At 42.0% G+C, this 14,680-nt stretch overlaps 2 protein-coding genes across 3 annotated transcripts; one reads left to right on the top strand and one right to left on the bottom strand.

The window, feature by feature from the left end:
- The first annotated feature begins 202 nt into the window (after positions 1-202).
- Positions 203-2,182, top strand: LOC124692114 (lactoylglutathione lyase GLX1-like). The gene is made up of 9 exons (XM_047225415.1): positions 203-341; positions 453-648; positions 731-855; positions 941-1,005; positions 1,110-1,322; positions 1,416-1,463; positions 1,545-1,652; positions 1,736-1,876; positions 1,964-2,182. Exons 1-9 carry the CDS (start codon positions 233-235, stop codon positions 2,003-2,005), a joined length of 1,047 nt encoding a protein of 348 aa, XP_047081371.1. The 5' UTR covers positions 203-232; the 3' UTR covers positions 2,006-2,182.
- A 326-nt stretch (positions 2,183-2,508) lies between these two features.
- On the bottom strand, positions 2,509-11,627 carry LOC124692113 (casein kinase 1-like protein 4). 2 transcript variants are annotated; one of them, XM_047225414.1, is made up of 17 exons: positions 11,527-11,627; positions 11,387-11,427; positions 10,059-10,128; positions 9,817-9,965; positions 9,412-9,507; positions 9,267-9,337; positions 9,074-9,135; positions 8,820-8,883; positions 7,941-8,025; positions 7,722-7,848; positions 7,561-7,634; positions 7,280-7,334; positions 6,589-6,713; positions 6,185-6,377; positions 4,653-5,319; positions 3,106-3,512; positions 2,509-3,019 (listed from the first exon to the last, which is right to left on the bottom strand). In XM_047225414.1, exons 1-14 carry the CDS (start codon positions 11,600-11,602, stop codon positions 6,222-6,224), a joined length of 1,251 nt encoding a protein of 416 aa, XP_047081370.1. In that variant the 5' UTR covers positions 11,603-11,627; the 3' UTR covers positions 2,509-3,019; positions 3,106-3,512; positions 4,653-5,319; positions 6,185-6,221. The 2 variants fall into 2 exon arrangements, with proteins under 2 accessions (XP_047081370.1, XP_047081369.1); XM_047225413.1 differs by lacking the exon at positions 4,653-5,319.
- Positions 11,628-14,680: the final 3,053 nt, after the last annotated feature.

The raw sequence follows: 14,680 nt of genomic DNA, 5'->3' as shown, positions 1-14,680 counted from the left end.
AAATGCATTGTTCACATGGTTACGTTAGAGACTGTTCAAAATTCAGTGACGCAAGAAATAAATGTTCAAAATCCAGAGCAATTTCTCTTATCATATTAGTACATAACATTTACACCGTTCTCCTGTTCCACGCAGCAACGCGCGGGCACTTAGCTAGTTAAGGATAGCATGAGAAAGCCCCGCCAACCAAAAAAAGGCCACGAGTAAGCACACCCGAAACACGCCGGGCACGATGAGGGCTCTCTACATGGCCGTCGGCCGTGGCGCCGTCGCCTGCGCCACCCCGGCCGCCGCTGTCCCCCGGAGATCGCTGCTCCTCTCCACCGCTGCCGCAGGTGCAGGTAAACTGACCGATGTCCCTTCCTCCGCGCCAACCGAGAACAGCCAGACAAAGAACGAGCATAGCTCCTGCATTGCATCCGGTTGATTCCATATCTTGCTTCTCGGGACAGCGCTGCAGTCGGAGCCGATCAGGCTTAGCGGCAGGAGCACGAGCGGCACGGCGAAGCTCCGGGCATCGGCGGACGCCGCGCAGGCTGCGGCCACCTCGTTCGTCAGCAAAGAGGAGGCGTTCGCGTGGGCGAAGAAGGACAACAGGAGGCTCCTCCACGTCGTCTACCGCGTCGGCGACATCGACAGAACGATCAAGTCGGTACCATCTTCTTCTGCAACACCGCCACGGCGGCACTGTATTTTCTTAGCATACTCTGATGGGGCCTGGCTGATGCAGGTTCTACACGGAATGTCTGGGCATGAAGCTGCTGAGGAAGCGCGACATACCCGAAGAGAAATACACCAACGCTTTCCTCGGATACGGCCCCGAGGAAGCTCAGTTCGTCGTCGAGCTCACCTACAGTTACTCACATTACATATATTAATTATAAGGAGCACATTTTTTCTTCAGAATGTAGCCCTTTGCTTATGGACAAATCATCTGCAGACTACGGGGTCGACAAGTACGATATTGGAGCAGGGTTTGGTCATTTTGGCATCGCCACTGATGATGTAGGACTCCGGCCAGTTCATAGGCATCTGCCGTCATCCATTTCACACAAGTATGATGATGTTTACACGAATATGCCTTTAACTTTGATGGTTGATCGCTGTAGGTGTCAAAGACGGTTGAACTCATAAGGGCAAAGGGAGGCAAGGTGACGAGGGAGCCAGGCCCAGTCAAGGGAGGCAAGACCGTCATCGCGTTCGTCGAGGACCCCGACGGCTACAAGTTTGAGATCCTCGAGAGGCCAGGGACACCAGAGCCGTTGTGCCAGGTGATGCTCCGGGTCGGCGATCTCGATCGAGCCATAAGCTTCTACGAGAAGGTAGGCAGCTCAGCTCATGACACTTACTCGGCTTCTTCTTCTGTCTCGGTCGGTTGCATCATCTCAGTGGCTCCTCTTGTCGCCGAATTGTAGGCTTGTGGCATGGAGCTGCTACGGAAGCGAGACAACCCTGAATACAAGGTGAACAATCTTTGGGTGCATCATCTAATTAACAGATTCTTGTACAACGGCATACATTAAGCTGGACAAGCTCTTGTGCAGTACACGGTAGCGATGATGGGGTACGGACCGGAAGACAAGAATGCGGTTCTGGAGCTGACCTACAACTACGGCGTCACCGAATATGACAAGGGCAACGCGTACGGTCAAGTACGTGACTCCTTTGCTTTTCAAATTCAGTAAAACCCAAGAGCCCGAATAGATGTCAAGAGCTGCCGCTATCCCTTTTGTAGATCGCCATTGGCACCGACGATGTCTACAAGACGGCTGAGGTGGTGAAGCTGTCGGGAGGGCAGGTGGTTCGGGAGGCCGGCCCCTTGCCGGGGATCAACACCAAGATCACAGCTATCCTGGACCCTGATGGGTGGAAATCGGTATCGCCCCTTATTCTCATCTTCAGATGTTCTGTTTCTTTCAAATTGCTTGCTGAGCATCCAGACTTGATCCATTTTGTTATGCAGGTGTTTGTCGACAATATAGACTTTGCCAAAGAACTGGAGTAGCCACGGGCAACAAGGGTTGATTATCAAGTTCTGTGTGACCATTGACTTCTCCTTTTTACCACCTCTGTAAACATGAGCACATCCACTTTGCAAAGAATTTTGTACTATCTAAATAATAACAGATGGATGTCATCAAGAACCAACTACAGTTATAAAGTTGGCAGTTCCCATGGACAAGTTCAAAACCCAATTGGTACAATTTCATAAGTTTGAAAAGTCTGCTGAAATGCATGCCTTTCGAAGCAGCAACATTTCATCTAGTTAAATGAATTTTCCCCGGATGAAACGACAGCTTATTATGCATCTAAAACGGGGAGGTTCTGGATGCAAAAGTTAAAAGTTGTTCATATCAACTGGACTGGAAGCAGAGGTAACGCATGTACAGCACAGCTACTAGTAAAGAAACCAACAGGGTCAATGATAACAATGTGCAGTGCGCCACCTGTCCTCATTTCCTCGCCTCAAGAGTAACATTCCGATGGTCCTATAACCACACGCAAATCTGCAGATAAATACAGCAAACATATGGCCTCTTTCTTCGTAATGGTATGAGCAGACATACAGACAAAGCCTGACTTCATTTTTACCTATATGACTGAAAACATGAAGATTCTATAAAAATTACTCCATGAGAAACTAGTGAAACACAAATTCTTGGCAGTACCCAGCAGGGCTCAAAATAGTACATATCATTTTAGCTCGGCTGAAAATATTACAGAAACCGGCAAGGCTTTCTGTGATCTCCTTTATCTTCATCTGCACCAGGTTAAGACAATGGAGGAGGATCTTTATCACCAGTTCTCACATGAACACAAAACCATTTGTATCAAAATCAGGCAAATTGACAGAACCAGTCACAATAATCATCCAAACACGCCCAGGATAACAAAACAATCACATCTTCCCAACTCACTCTTCATAATCCTTGTTGGGATCTGACACAAACATATTTGATGCTAAAGCCCATCTAAGTTGAATAAGACGCTGTGCTTTCTGCTTGCAGATTGAGAGCATCTGGTGAGAAAAATATTTGGTGAGAAATCCAACCCCAGTAACTTATACCATGATGATATGTCAAATAACAACTCAAGTGGACTTACAAGTTAAAGTAATTATAAGTTTCATCATCGCACTGACGCTGATCCCTAATTAAAGCTACAGGTATTCCAGTGAGTCACCAAGCTCTCTTTCAAAGAATACAGCACCAGTATTGTTACTGGCAAAGAACCCTGAATCAATGAGCCCAGATGAGGTCTCACATTGTAATGTCATATAGAACACTAAATAGGTTACTGCCATTCCTACGTTAGCTTCCAAGTATTATCCACATACTACTAATATGAAAAGGCGAATTCTTCACCACTGAATGATAACTGATGCTGATTTCATCTCAGCTTATCAACCATGTTTTCAGGTAGCAATCACCTCATGCAATACAGAGGATACCTTAAAAACCTGACAGGTTACACGTTGGCTCCAAATTTTCGGCTGAAACATATTCACTGAGCTGTAATACACAAGGAAAAAAAACATGAGTGAGCCTAGTGTCATCACCAAATCAGTATACATCAACTTTGAGAATATGATACAGCTAGAGCAAATAAATAAACAAACAATCAGGTTCCATGAGACTTAGCCATCATGCTTAAAACTGCAGCTAGAGAAAAGGATTATCCTTCAGACAGGAATTCTTTTGATGATAATAGATGCCCTCCCGGTACATGTTTTTGGGTAAAATGCGTTATTTATTAGCCTTTATTATAGAAATCATAAAACAGCTTTGTATTGACCAACTAATTTGCCAAAGGGTTACGACAAAGCAAATATTTTCTCCAGCACATGGTTCCACAGCACAGCAGTCCCAAATGGATCACTCGTTTGCCGTAGAGCCAAGGTTAACCATGGTATAAAATCCTTTGTTTGCAAGACCCAAGCCATAATTACAACCATTGTGTTTAAAAACCACAATCCATAGTGTTTCGACACATGTATTTTCTTTCGCTTGATAATGTTGATGCCACCAGTCCATAAGCACTATGGTAACACAACCAAGAGAAGATGTTTCCGGAGCAGTAGTTACCGCCAACATAATTCAAATTAACTGGTGGTTACGGCAATATTACCGGCCACTGGACTAGTTACAAAAGTTTGGCGACCAGTCTAGCCAGACAGTGAATTCAAGGTCCATTCTAGCACCAGACGCAACTATGCGATGGGCAGCGTGAGTACACGAAACGAATATAAAAGACAACTCTGTGGCTGGTAGAAGTTCAAATCAGCTGGGCTATGATTTCCCAGAAAACAGCACCATTGCTTGATGACTCATTACGAACAAGATGCGACCGACTGCTTCAGGACTATCATGTCTGTCAGGAAGATCACACGAGGCACACCCAGCATTGAGATTTATCTTTGGGAGGAGGGAGCTCCACAGCTTCAGTGCACAGCGCATCGCTCGCATGTTAAAGGCAGCAACAACCGGCAGCTAGGACTTCTCCACCATGCTCGTCGTCAAAGACTCCATCAGTGTTTACCTTGACAAAGCCCGGCTCAGCTCAGGTGGAACCCATCGATCCGGTCTACCATTCACTCGTGAAAAGAATCCATTGCAACAAGTATAAACTTATGTTGCTTGATGGTGGCTTACCAATCAGATCCACAAAATGGCCATGTGGCAATATTGTGAAAGCAGTTCCAGAATTCTGCCATGTTCCATGTCAAACACGAAATCTCAGTCTTTTGCCTGTCTCCAGCTGAAGTTTCGTTTCAGCAAACTCACCATCACAATAAGAAGAAACATGCTTTGAGTCTGCAGTGCTAGTCAACTACCAGGATATCCTGCACTACAACACGCTCGCAGAATGGAAGCTTAGGATGATCTGCTAGACATCCACGGTTTAGCCACCACCAGCAGCCATCTGTGCTTTACCTCCTTAAACCACAGGAAAAGATTGCGACCTCTTCATCAAGTCGGCGGTGCAACAGGCAGATGGTGTCAATGTCAAAGTTTGCGGAGGTTCAGCCGGAGCAGATGGACTGTTTGTGTGCCAAATGCCAGATGAAGTGATAAGAAACAACCTGGGCATGGCCGCTTCCACAACAGTTTCCAGTCAGCCGCTGGTCTGCCCTGTACCTCCACTAGTGCCACCCTCGGAACAACTTGCCACATGAACTTTGCAAGTATTCTTTGACAGAGAAAATTCCTCTTTGGGGTCGAGCAATCAAGTCCTCCTGCCCATCGAAGATAGGGATCCACAGCACCTCTGCATCGCTTTCCCCCATGGTCTGTCACACCAGTGGTTCATCCCAGTTACCTGTCACCGGGCAGATCGGTTCAGTCATAGTTGAGAGGAGATGGCTTCCCTGCAAAGCCTTTGCTAGCTCAGGAGAAGGTGATCACAAAGAATTCCCATTATGCACCCCTAAGAGTGTAGAGATGTAGTAGGAACAGAATTATCCAAAGATAGGGAAGAGGAAGATGGTTAACTCACTAATACTCCCTCGGGTCCGCCAATAAGTGTACGTTTCCTTTTTTGGAAGTCAAATATTTTCAAATTGGACTAAAATTTTACACAAAAATAGCAACATATGTGAGATCAAATTATAATAATTATTATATTATTGAACTACATATCAAGATCAATCTAGCGATATTAATTTAGTGTCATAAATGCTGCTACTTTTTCTAGGAAGTTGGTCAAAGTTAATAAAGTTTGACTTAAGACATGTCCAAACATACACTCATTTGAGGACAGAGGGAGTAAGCCTGATCTCATAACCACGTTGGTTTAGTTGATTGATAATAAGCACTTTGTCTTTATTAGTTTATTTCATTATGGATTAAAGATTTTGTCCTCAACTTTGTTAAACCGCAATCTAGTTATTGAACTTCAACTTATTTATCTAATCTCTTGATCTTCGGATGCTTTAACTGCAGTGTGGACAGGACACTAACAGGTGATTATAAAAATCAATATAACCCAACCTGCAAGCAGTGACAGACTACTAGAAGTAACATTAGAGCTGACATATATGGTAAGAGATATTTTGTTGCACAAACCAATAAAACAAAAGGTCACGTAGAAGTAAAATTTCAATATAACCACGGCACCAACATAATTGTTCTACCCTACACATATGAAAGGCAAAAGCACATAACAGAACTGAAGGTGGTCTCACCAAGGGTTTAATAAATAGACCATCATGAACTGGAGTGTTAAAGTTGGTTTGAAGGCCCTTGATTGTTAGTTCCATGATTGTGGGGGTCAACAAGCCCCTGTGTTTTCGATATTGATATATTCTTCCTTTGGGCATCAGCATTACCAGATGATGTCGATTGCAGAAATGCATTATCGGTGCTAGCACCCAACCTCTGTAGCAACAAAAGAAGAAATATTATAACCAAAAGGTAGACACTAAATTTTGGGTAGTAGAGTAAATATTCCCATTAGGTTAAAAAAGGGTAAGGCTGTAAGAGTCCATGAACACATTCCTGAACTTCATGAGCAGTTAAATTACTCAGAGGTGACATCAAACATTCAGTTATGGAAACTGGATATTTTCATCATCAATAAGGGCATTACCAATTTATCAGAATGTCGATTATTTGAACGGCTGTTCTCGGCACTAGATCTTATTTGCATTCTGATTGCCGGGCGTTGTTCTGCTTCAAGCTGACCAGAGGCTTCAGCTGCCCGTGAACCACTGACTGAAAACAATTTGAAGCGACAACCATGAGAATGTAGTTCTCAACCTATAAAAGGTGTATTTAAAGGGAAAGTACAATACATTTCCAGGAGCACATGCTGCCAGGTCAATAAACAGACCTAGGACATAAAAACTAGGTACTCATTGTGCCATGATATGTGCACCTGCATTTTTGGTGAAAAATATCCACTACGCTGCACAGTACATATGTGCACCTGCATTTTTGGTGAAAAATGTCCACTATGATGCACAGTACACATATAGTTGCTATATGATCTCGTTATCCCTTGTACAAATGGATATATTTTCAAACATAAAAGCTGCAAGTGCACATACTCCATAATGTGCATCCAAAAATCTGTGTTTTCCAATTATTTTAAAGATGAGAATCCATACTGATCATGAAAGTAATTTCAGAAAAGTATATGAAGATAACCGAGAAGAATCTTGTAGGGCAGTCAACCAGCCAATACTAAGGATGCTTTGATCAACTATAACTCACTGATGCAAGGGGAAAATGGTATTGAAAAATAATACTGATAGTACTGATACTAAGAAAATTGCTACCTTGGTGCTTGTCCATATTAATTGGAGCCTGCCTGCTACTTACACCTGGATCTTGCTGTCATTGGAGAGAGAAATTAGCTAAGGCAATAAAAGTGTTCACCAAATGTAAGGTAAAAGGGAAAAATACTACTGTCATTCCATAAAATGAATCAAAACCTAGTATAAGATGCATTATTTTCCAACAGTATTCCATCATTTTAAAAGAAAAAAAATGTAACCAATTCTATGATTATGTGATGGTGAAAAACTGTTACACCCGAAAAAATACTAGCATCACATACCTGTTGAGCCTTCACCTTCTGGGTTTGCTTACACTTCAATAATGTCCAGTCAAAGACATGGTCAAACGCGTAACCTGCAGTTGTACAAATATTCAATAAGTAACTGAGCCAGAATTCAAAATGAAGATGATGTATTTAATAGTGCCTCTGATGCTATGCACCTTCACGGTCAGACAGATCTCTAAAGAGCCGTCGCAGAAATCCATAGTCTGGCCGTTGATCAAATGTCAATGAATGGCAATAGTGGAAATAAGACGCAAATTCCACAGGGTGTGATTTACATAAAACCTGTGACAAGAAAACGGATGAGCACTCTCCAACAATGGCATAAACAGGTGCAAGGACATTCTGCAAAAATAAAAAATGTAGGGTTAAACAACCTCGATAGGTGTTGAAAGTTTCTTCTCGCTTATTTTGTCATACTTCTGCTTCTTTGTAGCAGCTTTCAAACCCTGCCAAGGAAGACTGGACAGAACATATATAAAATTACACAGAGATCATATAAAGACAAAGTCAATGAGCAAATGTAAGGGTATGTCCAAAACTCCAAATCAACATCAAAGCGACCTGGCTTGTTGATTACAACAGTAATACCGACAATAGATACAAGTCTTACGCAGTGGTACTTAATACAAAAGATGTCAGCAACACATCCGTCTTAATAATGAAAATGCTCTATAGCTTTTATTGATCTGCCACAACAAGGTGTTACAAACAAGCTATCAAGACTTAAGTTGTCATTAATGTTGATCCTAATGTTGACCGTGACATTTGTGAATCGTCATCCAACTGGTAAGTTACATCATTGCCTTGCGATTTGTGTAGAGATACTATGACTCGATTCTCAAAATAAATGCTGTGACTCGTTCACGAATTGACAGACACCTGATAGATGAAATAATATTCAGGTCCACGTATATTTTATCTATCGTAATTATGCATCAAGTATTTACCTAACCTTCTATCATTTGTGGTGGTAAAGGTGTCATCTGGGTATTCCTAACAAACTTACATTTCTTCACACAGAGATCAAATGTAAAGTAATCAAGATCAAAGCTAACTGACCTATTGATAATGATGCTAATACAGGGGTTAGATATACTTAGGCCTACATTGCTACATGAGTCTTGACGAAAGTGTTGGCCACACATAGTTTTCAATAATGAACATGGATACACTTGCGGATCTTTATTATTCCGACACAATGAGAAAAAAAAAAAAACTAAGTATATATGTTTCTTCATACAGAAGAGTCCTACCTTCCCCTGAGAAAATACAACAGAACATATCCAATGGACTCCAAATCATCCCTTCGGCTTTGCTCTGGTACGTGGTAACAATACTAAGTTGAGTGATAGACATCAAAAGATAGCAATAAAAAGGCATCTATTTTATTGCAGTGTAAAAAGCACAGTAATGAGCCTGGTAATCAAAATAATATACATATGATTCATGTATCTAGGTTAATAACAACAAGAAAAAGAAAGACAAATAGTATGGTCCTCTTGCTCACCAATCCCAAGATGAGTGTTGCAACTTGCATAGCGAGCTGTTCCAGTCAAGTTTTTATTTTCTCTGAAATGGGGTAAGTATGTTATGAGTAATCAGAGAACGCATGGGATACCACAAATATTAGGAGATCAAATAAACAACAAAAACAAAATTAAGATAGTCAAAGGGTACTTGGCTTTAAATAATTAGCCCACCTATAAGGTATGTGGCGATTGGTGGTTGAGTCACGGTATCTTTTTGCAAGTCCAAAGTCAATGATGTAGACCTAAGAGTTGGATCACAAATTAAGCACGATGAAGACCAATAGCAGCTGAATTGTCAGTGGCTGTGTGTACACACCTGATTTGCTTTTCGACCAAGGCCCATAAGGAAGTTATCGGGCTTGATATCTCTGTGCAAATACCCCTTGGAGTGCAGAAACTCTATTCTTGTTATCTGCAGGGGTAAATGAGTAAAACTAATAAAACAAGCAAACAACGTAATATGAAAGGGTCCTGCAGGCTGTATATAGGATTATAGGTAAAGCAGAAAACAGTTGTAGAGTACTAATCAAGAACAATTTCAAAAGGCAGATTTTAGACTTAACCTTTGGCTACAGTTTTTTTAATTATGTGATGCATAGTAAAAGCATTAGCATCATTCCACAAATGGAAATCAGCAGAAGAATTATAACACAATCATAACTGCCTCACTAATTCATCATTAGCAAATGAACAATAGCTGAAGATTATTTTTGGCTATTACCATCTGATCTGCCAACATCAAAACTGTCTTCAGTGAGAATCTCCGGCCGCAATAAACAAACAAATCCTCGAGACTTGGCCCAAGCAAATCAATAACAAGAACATTTTCCTCACCATCAATTCCACACCATTTTATGTTTGCAATACCAGCTACAAGAATCCACAAGAACCAAGAATTATTGCTTGAACTTATGGTACAGTAGTTCATACAGTAAAAAAAACAGTAACAGTTTGAAGACATACTCCCTCCCTGGAGAGCATTATACAGCTTGGCCTCATAAAGCAATTGGGGGTGATTGGTTTTACTGTTTTCCTGAACATTAATGAATGCAGCATAAATCAGAACAATGGTGGGGATACAAAAACCAAGAAAAACGGTATTTACTAAAAAAACATGCTTTAAAATGTATAGAATGTTTTCACCATTGTTTCTACTCTGATTCCAGTAAACAAATATGAAGAACCTCTCTGTTCAGGACAAATCCAAAAAGGAAAAGAGGAAACTGGCCCCAATATTTTCAGGGTGCTCTGGTGAATCAAACGAGCATTATGCCCCAAGGTAGTGCAATGGAGAGAAAACATGAACACAGGATGAGAGACCACTAGCCATTCAACCTAGTTCATAACCCAAAAGCAGCCTGAGTTATGGGCCATGCAGAGATTTTGTTGAATTATCTTGTTATGCATTCTTTTTGTTCTAAAAAATAGTGTAGGCAGCGCGTAGGCAATGAGAAGCCGCGCAATGCTGTGATTCAGTCAGGAAGGTGGTCCATGAAGAGCAGAAGAACTTGTGGAGTCATGAGTCCTAACTCCTAAGTAGAAGAAATTAGTCCATCCGGCCCAGGAAAGAAATATAAAAGGCAGGAAGTGGCCGCCTGCCAAGCGCCTGCTGCTTGGTTGAACTCTATGTATTATAGTGATCTGGAGCTGTTTCGACACTCATAAAGCCCAATATGCTATTTACAGATGGAAAATACATGTGTTGTTGGTTGCTGTGTTAAATAGTTGCTACTGCTATAGTCACAATTAAAAAAAAATAGCACCATGTGCCTCAGCTACTCATAATCCAATGAAATGAAAAGGTGCAACACAGCTGACCGCTGGCCTATTAACTGACAGCTGGACAAGTAGCACTGCTGTGGCGGATACTTTAGCACAAACAAAAATGCCTTTTCAAAACCGGAATATGTTATCTTGCAGAAAACTATAAAACCATGACTGTATCAACCCATGAACGATGAACCCACTGAGGGTGACCCAAAAAGGCAGCAATATTTTGCACAAGCCATAAAAGTTGAACAGCAAAACATCATCTCAATGAACTAACCAGGAAGGCACATTAAGCGATTCTATGTTTCTAATAATCGATCAATACAGAAACACAAGTTGAAACCTATGGCTCCCAAAAATCCTGGCATTCTAACACGCACAGCAATCAGCAGATTAATAAAGTGACCATGTCTGTGGATCCCAACGGCTCCATCTCCAGGCAATCAGTGGCACCAGACGCCACAATCCCAAAAAGGATTGAACAAAACCTATGTAGCACAAGCGGGGGAGGAGGAGCTCACGATCTTCACGGCGACGATCTCGTACGTGTCGACGTGCGTCGCTGCAGAGAGAAGTCAACGAAGCCCGTAAGATATCCATGAACATGGTTTATCGAGACACTGGAGGAAGGAAATCGAAGGTGGGGGGATCGAGGTCGAACCGAGGTAGATCTCCCCGAAGGAGCCGCTCCCGATCTTGCGGCCCAGCTTGTACTTGCTGCCGACGATCCGATCCATGGAGCCGCGGCGGCTAGTGGAAGCTAGGGTTTGGAGTAGGGAAAGGGCGAGGAAGTTGGGAGGGGAGCAAAGGAGGCTGAAGCTTCTAGAAGGGTTGGAGTGGATTAGATTTGCTGTTTTGTTTTGTCTGGCCGCGCAATTTGGGAAGGTAGGAAATGCCTGCCAGGCAGGCATGGGATCAGATGGTTATTTTCTGGAGCGATTGCTTTGGTTTCCTTTATTTACATTTTTGAAAAAAAACCTTGGCATTAAGAGAAATATCGAACGGTACAAAGCACATCAATAAGAAAATTACAACGAAATCCTTGAGATGTCCTTCGTCTTCAACCTATAGACTGTGTCGATGGCGCGCCGCCGCTACCACTCCTCCCTAAGCCGGCTTGACGTTGTTCGATGCGGATGGAAAGTCGTCAAACGGGTCAAGAAGACCACATCCGTCCCAGAGACGAGGAAGAAGAAATAACCATCGATTAAGCTCCATGACGATCCGAAGATCTCCCAGCCAGAAGAGGTCCTCGAGAACCACACCACTCCCACAAGCTTCTCAACGGCGTCGCCGAGATGGAGTTGAAGCCGGGGAGACTTTATTGGAGAAGACGCCGCCGCACCACCGAGCGCCGCCCCACCAAACATTCACCCTAAAACTAGAAAAACGGATCCCTCCCGTTGACGAGGGCTAGATCCACCCCTCCTCCATGGCCCGAAGGCCACATGCTTGGGATAGATTGGCGACGCCAACAGGAGGCAGCTGGAATCGCGGTCGCTTTGGTTTCCTTTACGGAATGTACCATGTTAGAAGTCTCTTCTCTTAGCAGTCCATGTCATCTACAGAAGACACTAAATATAAATGCTACAATACATTATCTCTTATTGTTATTTCTAGCTACAAATGAGAATGAATTAAATTTTAGGAAAAATATTAAATTACTAAGGGAAGATAAATGGTACAATGGAGAAAACAGCCTTCTCTTATATATTATAAGAGATCATAGTTCCTTTTTTACACAGATATAATATTCTTTTCTTGTAGTTTTTTTCATTTTTCTAAAAGAACGTTGCTACACCAAAGTCTTACCTCGTTTTGATTTAGGACGAATCCAACTCTTTTGCCTGGGAACGATCGAGTTGCAGCAGTACTTCTAATAGATTTGTTTAGTTGAGAACATTCTCGATCGAAAAAATTCTCGTTTTTTCTAATGATGCTAATTTTGTACCAGCAATCTTCATATGTTTGAAGTAATTTTTGTCAAAGACAAAACACGAAAAATGTCTTATGCATTGAAATAGAGGGAATATATTGTAAACGGTTACGGCTTTGATATCTGACCTATTGGTGGCAAACATCATGTTGCTCTATCACATCCAAGGGGAAAACTTGCATCCCTTGTGAGATTATTTAAGTTCCTATGCAGTTGTATAATAAAGATCAACCTTTAGAGCTAGCATGTAAACGTTTAGATGAGTGTCTCGGTATGGTATACATTTAAACTTAGTACTATACAAATAAAAATAAAAAGCATCCAAGGCCAATTGCTTTGGTTATTTTCTGGAGCGATTTGCTTTGGTTTTCTTTTTAAAAAAATCAAAAAAGACCTTCCCATTAAGATAAATATGGAATGGTACAAAGTACCTCAAAAAAAAGAAAATTACAGCAGAATTTTTTAGATGTCCTTCGTCTTCAATCTTCAGACCGTGTCGACGGCGCGTGATGTTGTGCAGAGCACGCAATTAGGAAACCCCAAAAGAAGGTATGATAAGCACAACACCAAGTTTTTCCTCAGTAAGAAACCAAGGTTAATCGAGCAGTAGGAGAAAGAAATCACTTCTGAAGGTGTTGTTGGCTGACTTTGGCAGGACGCACTACCGGTGTCAGCAACAACGTGGAACCTGCACACAACACAACCAAAATACTTTGCCCCAACTTACAGTGGGGTTGTCAATCTCACTGGTTTAGCTGAAAACAAAGGATTAGACGTATAGTGTGGAAAGAAAATGTTTGTTTACAGTGAAATAAAGAGAACAGTGCTTGCAGTAAGGAAACAGAACAGGTATTCGCAGTAGATTGTTTTATCTGTGTAAAAGAAAGGATAGGGGTCCACAGTTCACTAGAGTATCTCCATAAAGATAAATAACATGTTGAGTAAATAAATTACAGTTGGTCAATTAACAGAATAAAGATCATACATGACAAGATGATTAATATGAGATTCATTTGGGCATTACAACAAGATTCATAGACCGTAATCCAACTGCATCTATGACTAATAATTCACCCTCATAATATCATCCGAACAACTTTGGGTATTGAGTTGCAAGCAACAAATTATTACATTAAGTAAGTGTGTAAAATAAACAATAGAATTATCTTTGGATAAAGCATTGTTATTTTCTCCCTAGTAGAAACATCACATCTACAATCTTATGAGTTAATGTCACTCTCCTAGATTACTAGAGGTATGAACCCACTATCGAGCATAAATACTCTCACTTGGAGTCACAAGCACATACTTGGCCAGAGCATCTACTAGCAACATAGAGCATGCAAGATCATAAAATAACATATAAACATGTCTATAATCAACGCAACCATACAATTCAATATTCATTGGATCCCAGCAAACACAACATGTAGCATTACATAAAGATGATCTTGATCATGATAGGCAGCTCATAAGATCTAAACACAAAGCATATGTAGGAGAAGAAAACCATCTAGCTACTGTTGGACCCGTAGTCTAGAGATGAATTACTCACGCATCACTTTGGAGGCGGGCATGGTGATGAAGAGGCCTCCGATGATGATCTCTCTCTCCGGCAGGGTGCCTAGAAGAGCTTCAGAAACCTCCCGAACTAGGGTCAACGATGACGGCAGCTACGGAACTTTTCATGGATGGATGCTCGGGTATTTAGGCTTTTCCCGATGATGTGAATTTATAGGCGAAAGGGCGAGGTCGGTGGGCGGCCGAGGGGCCCACACCACCCCTAGGCGTGGCAGGGGGCAGCGCCTAGGCATGGTGTGGCCGCATCCTGGCTCTTCTCCATCTCCCCTTTGGACTCCGTCTTCGTGACAGTAAAATA

The sequence above is a fragment of the Lolium rigidum genome, chromosome 2 (genome assembly GCF_022539505.1).
Source record: "Lolium rigidum isolate FL_2022 chromosome 2, APGP_CSIRO_Lrig_0.1, whole genome shotgun sequence".
Lineage (NCBI taxonomy): Eukaryota > Viridiplantae > Streptophyta > Magnoliopsida > Poales > Poaceae > Lolium > Lolium rigidum.
This window is presented reverse-complemented; position numbering and strand designations above follow the sequence as displayed.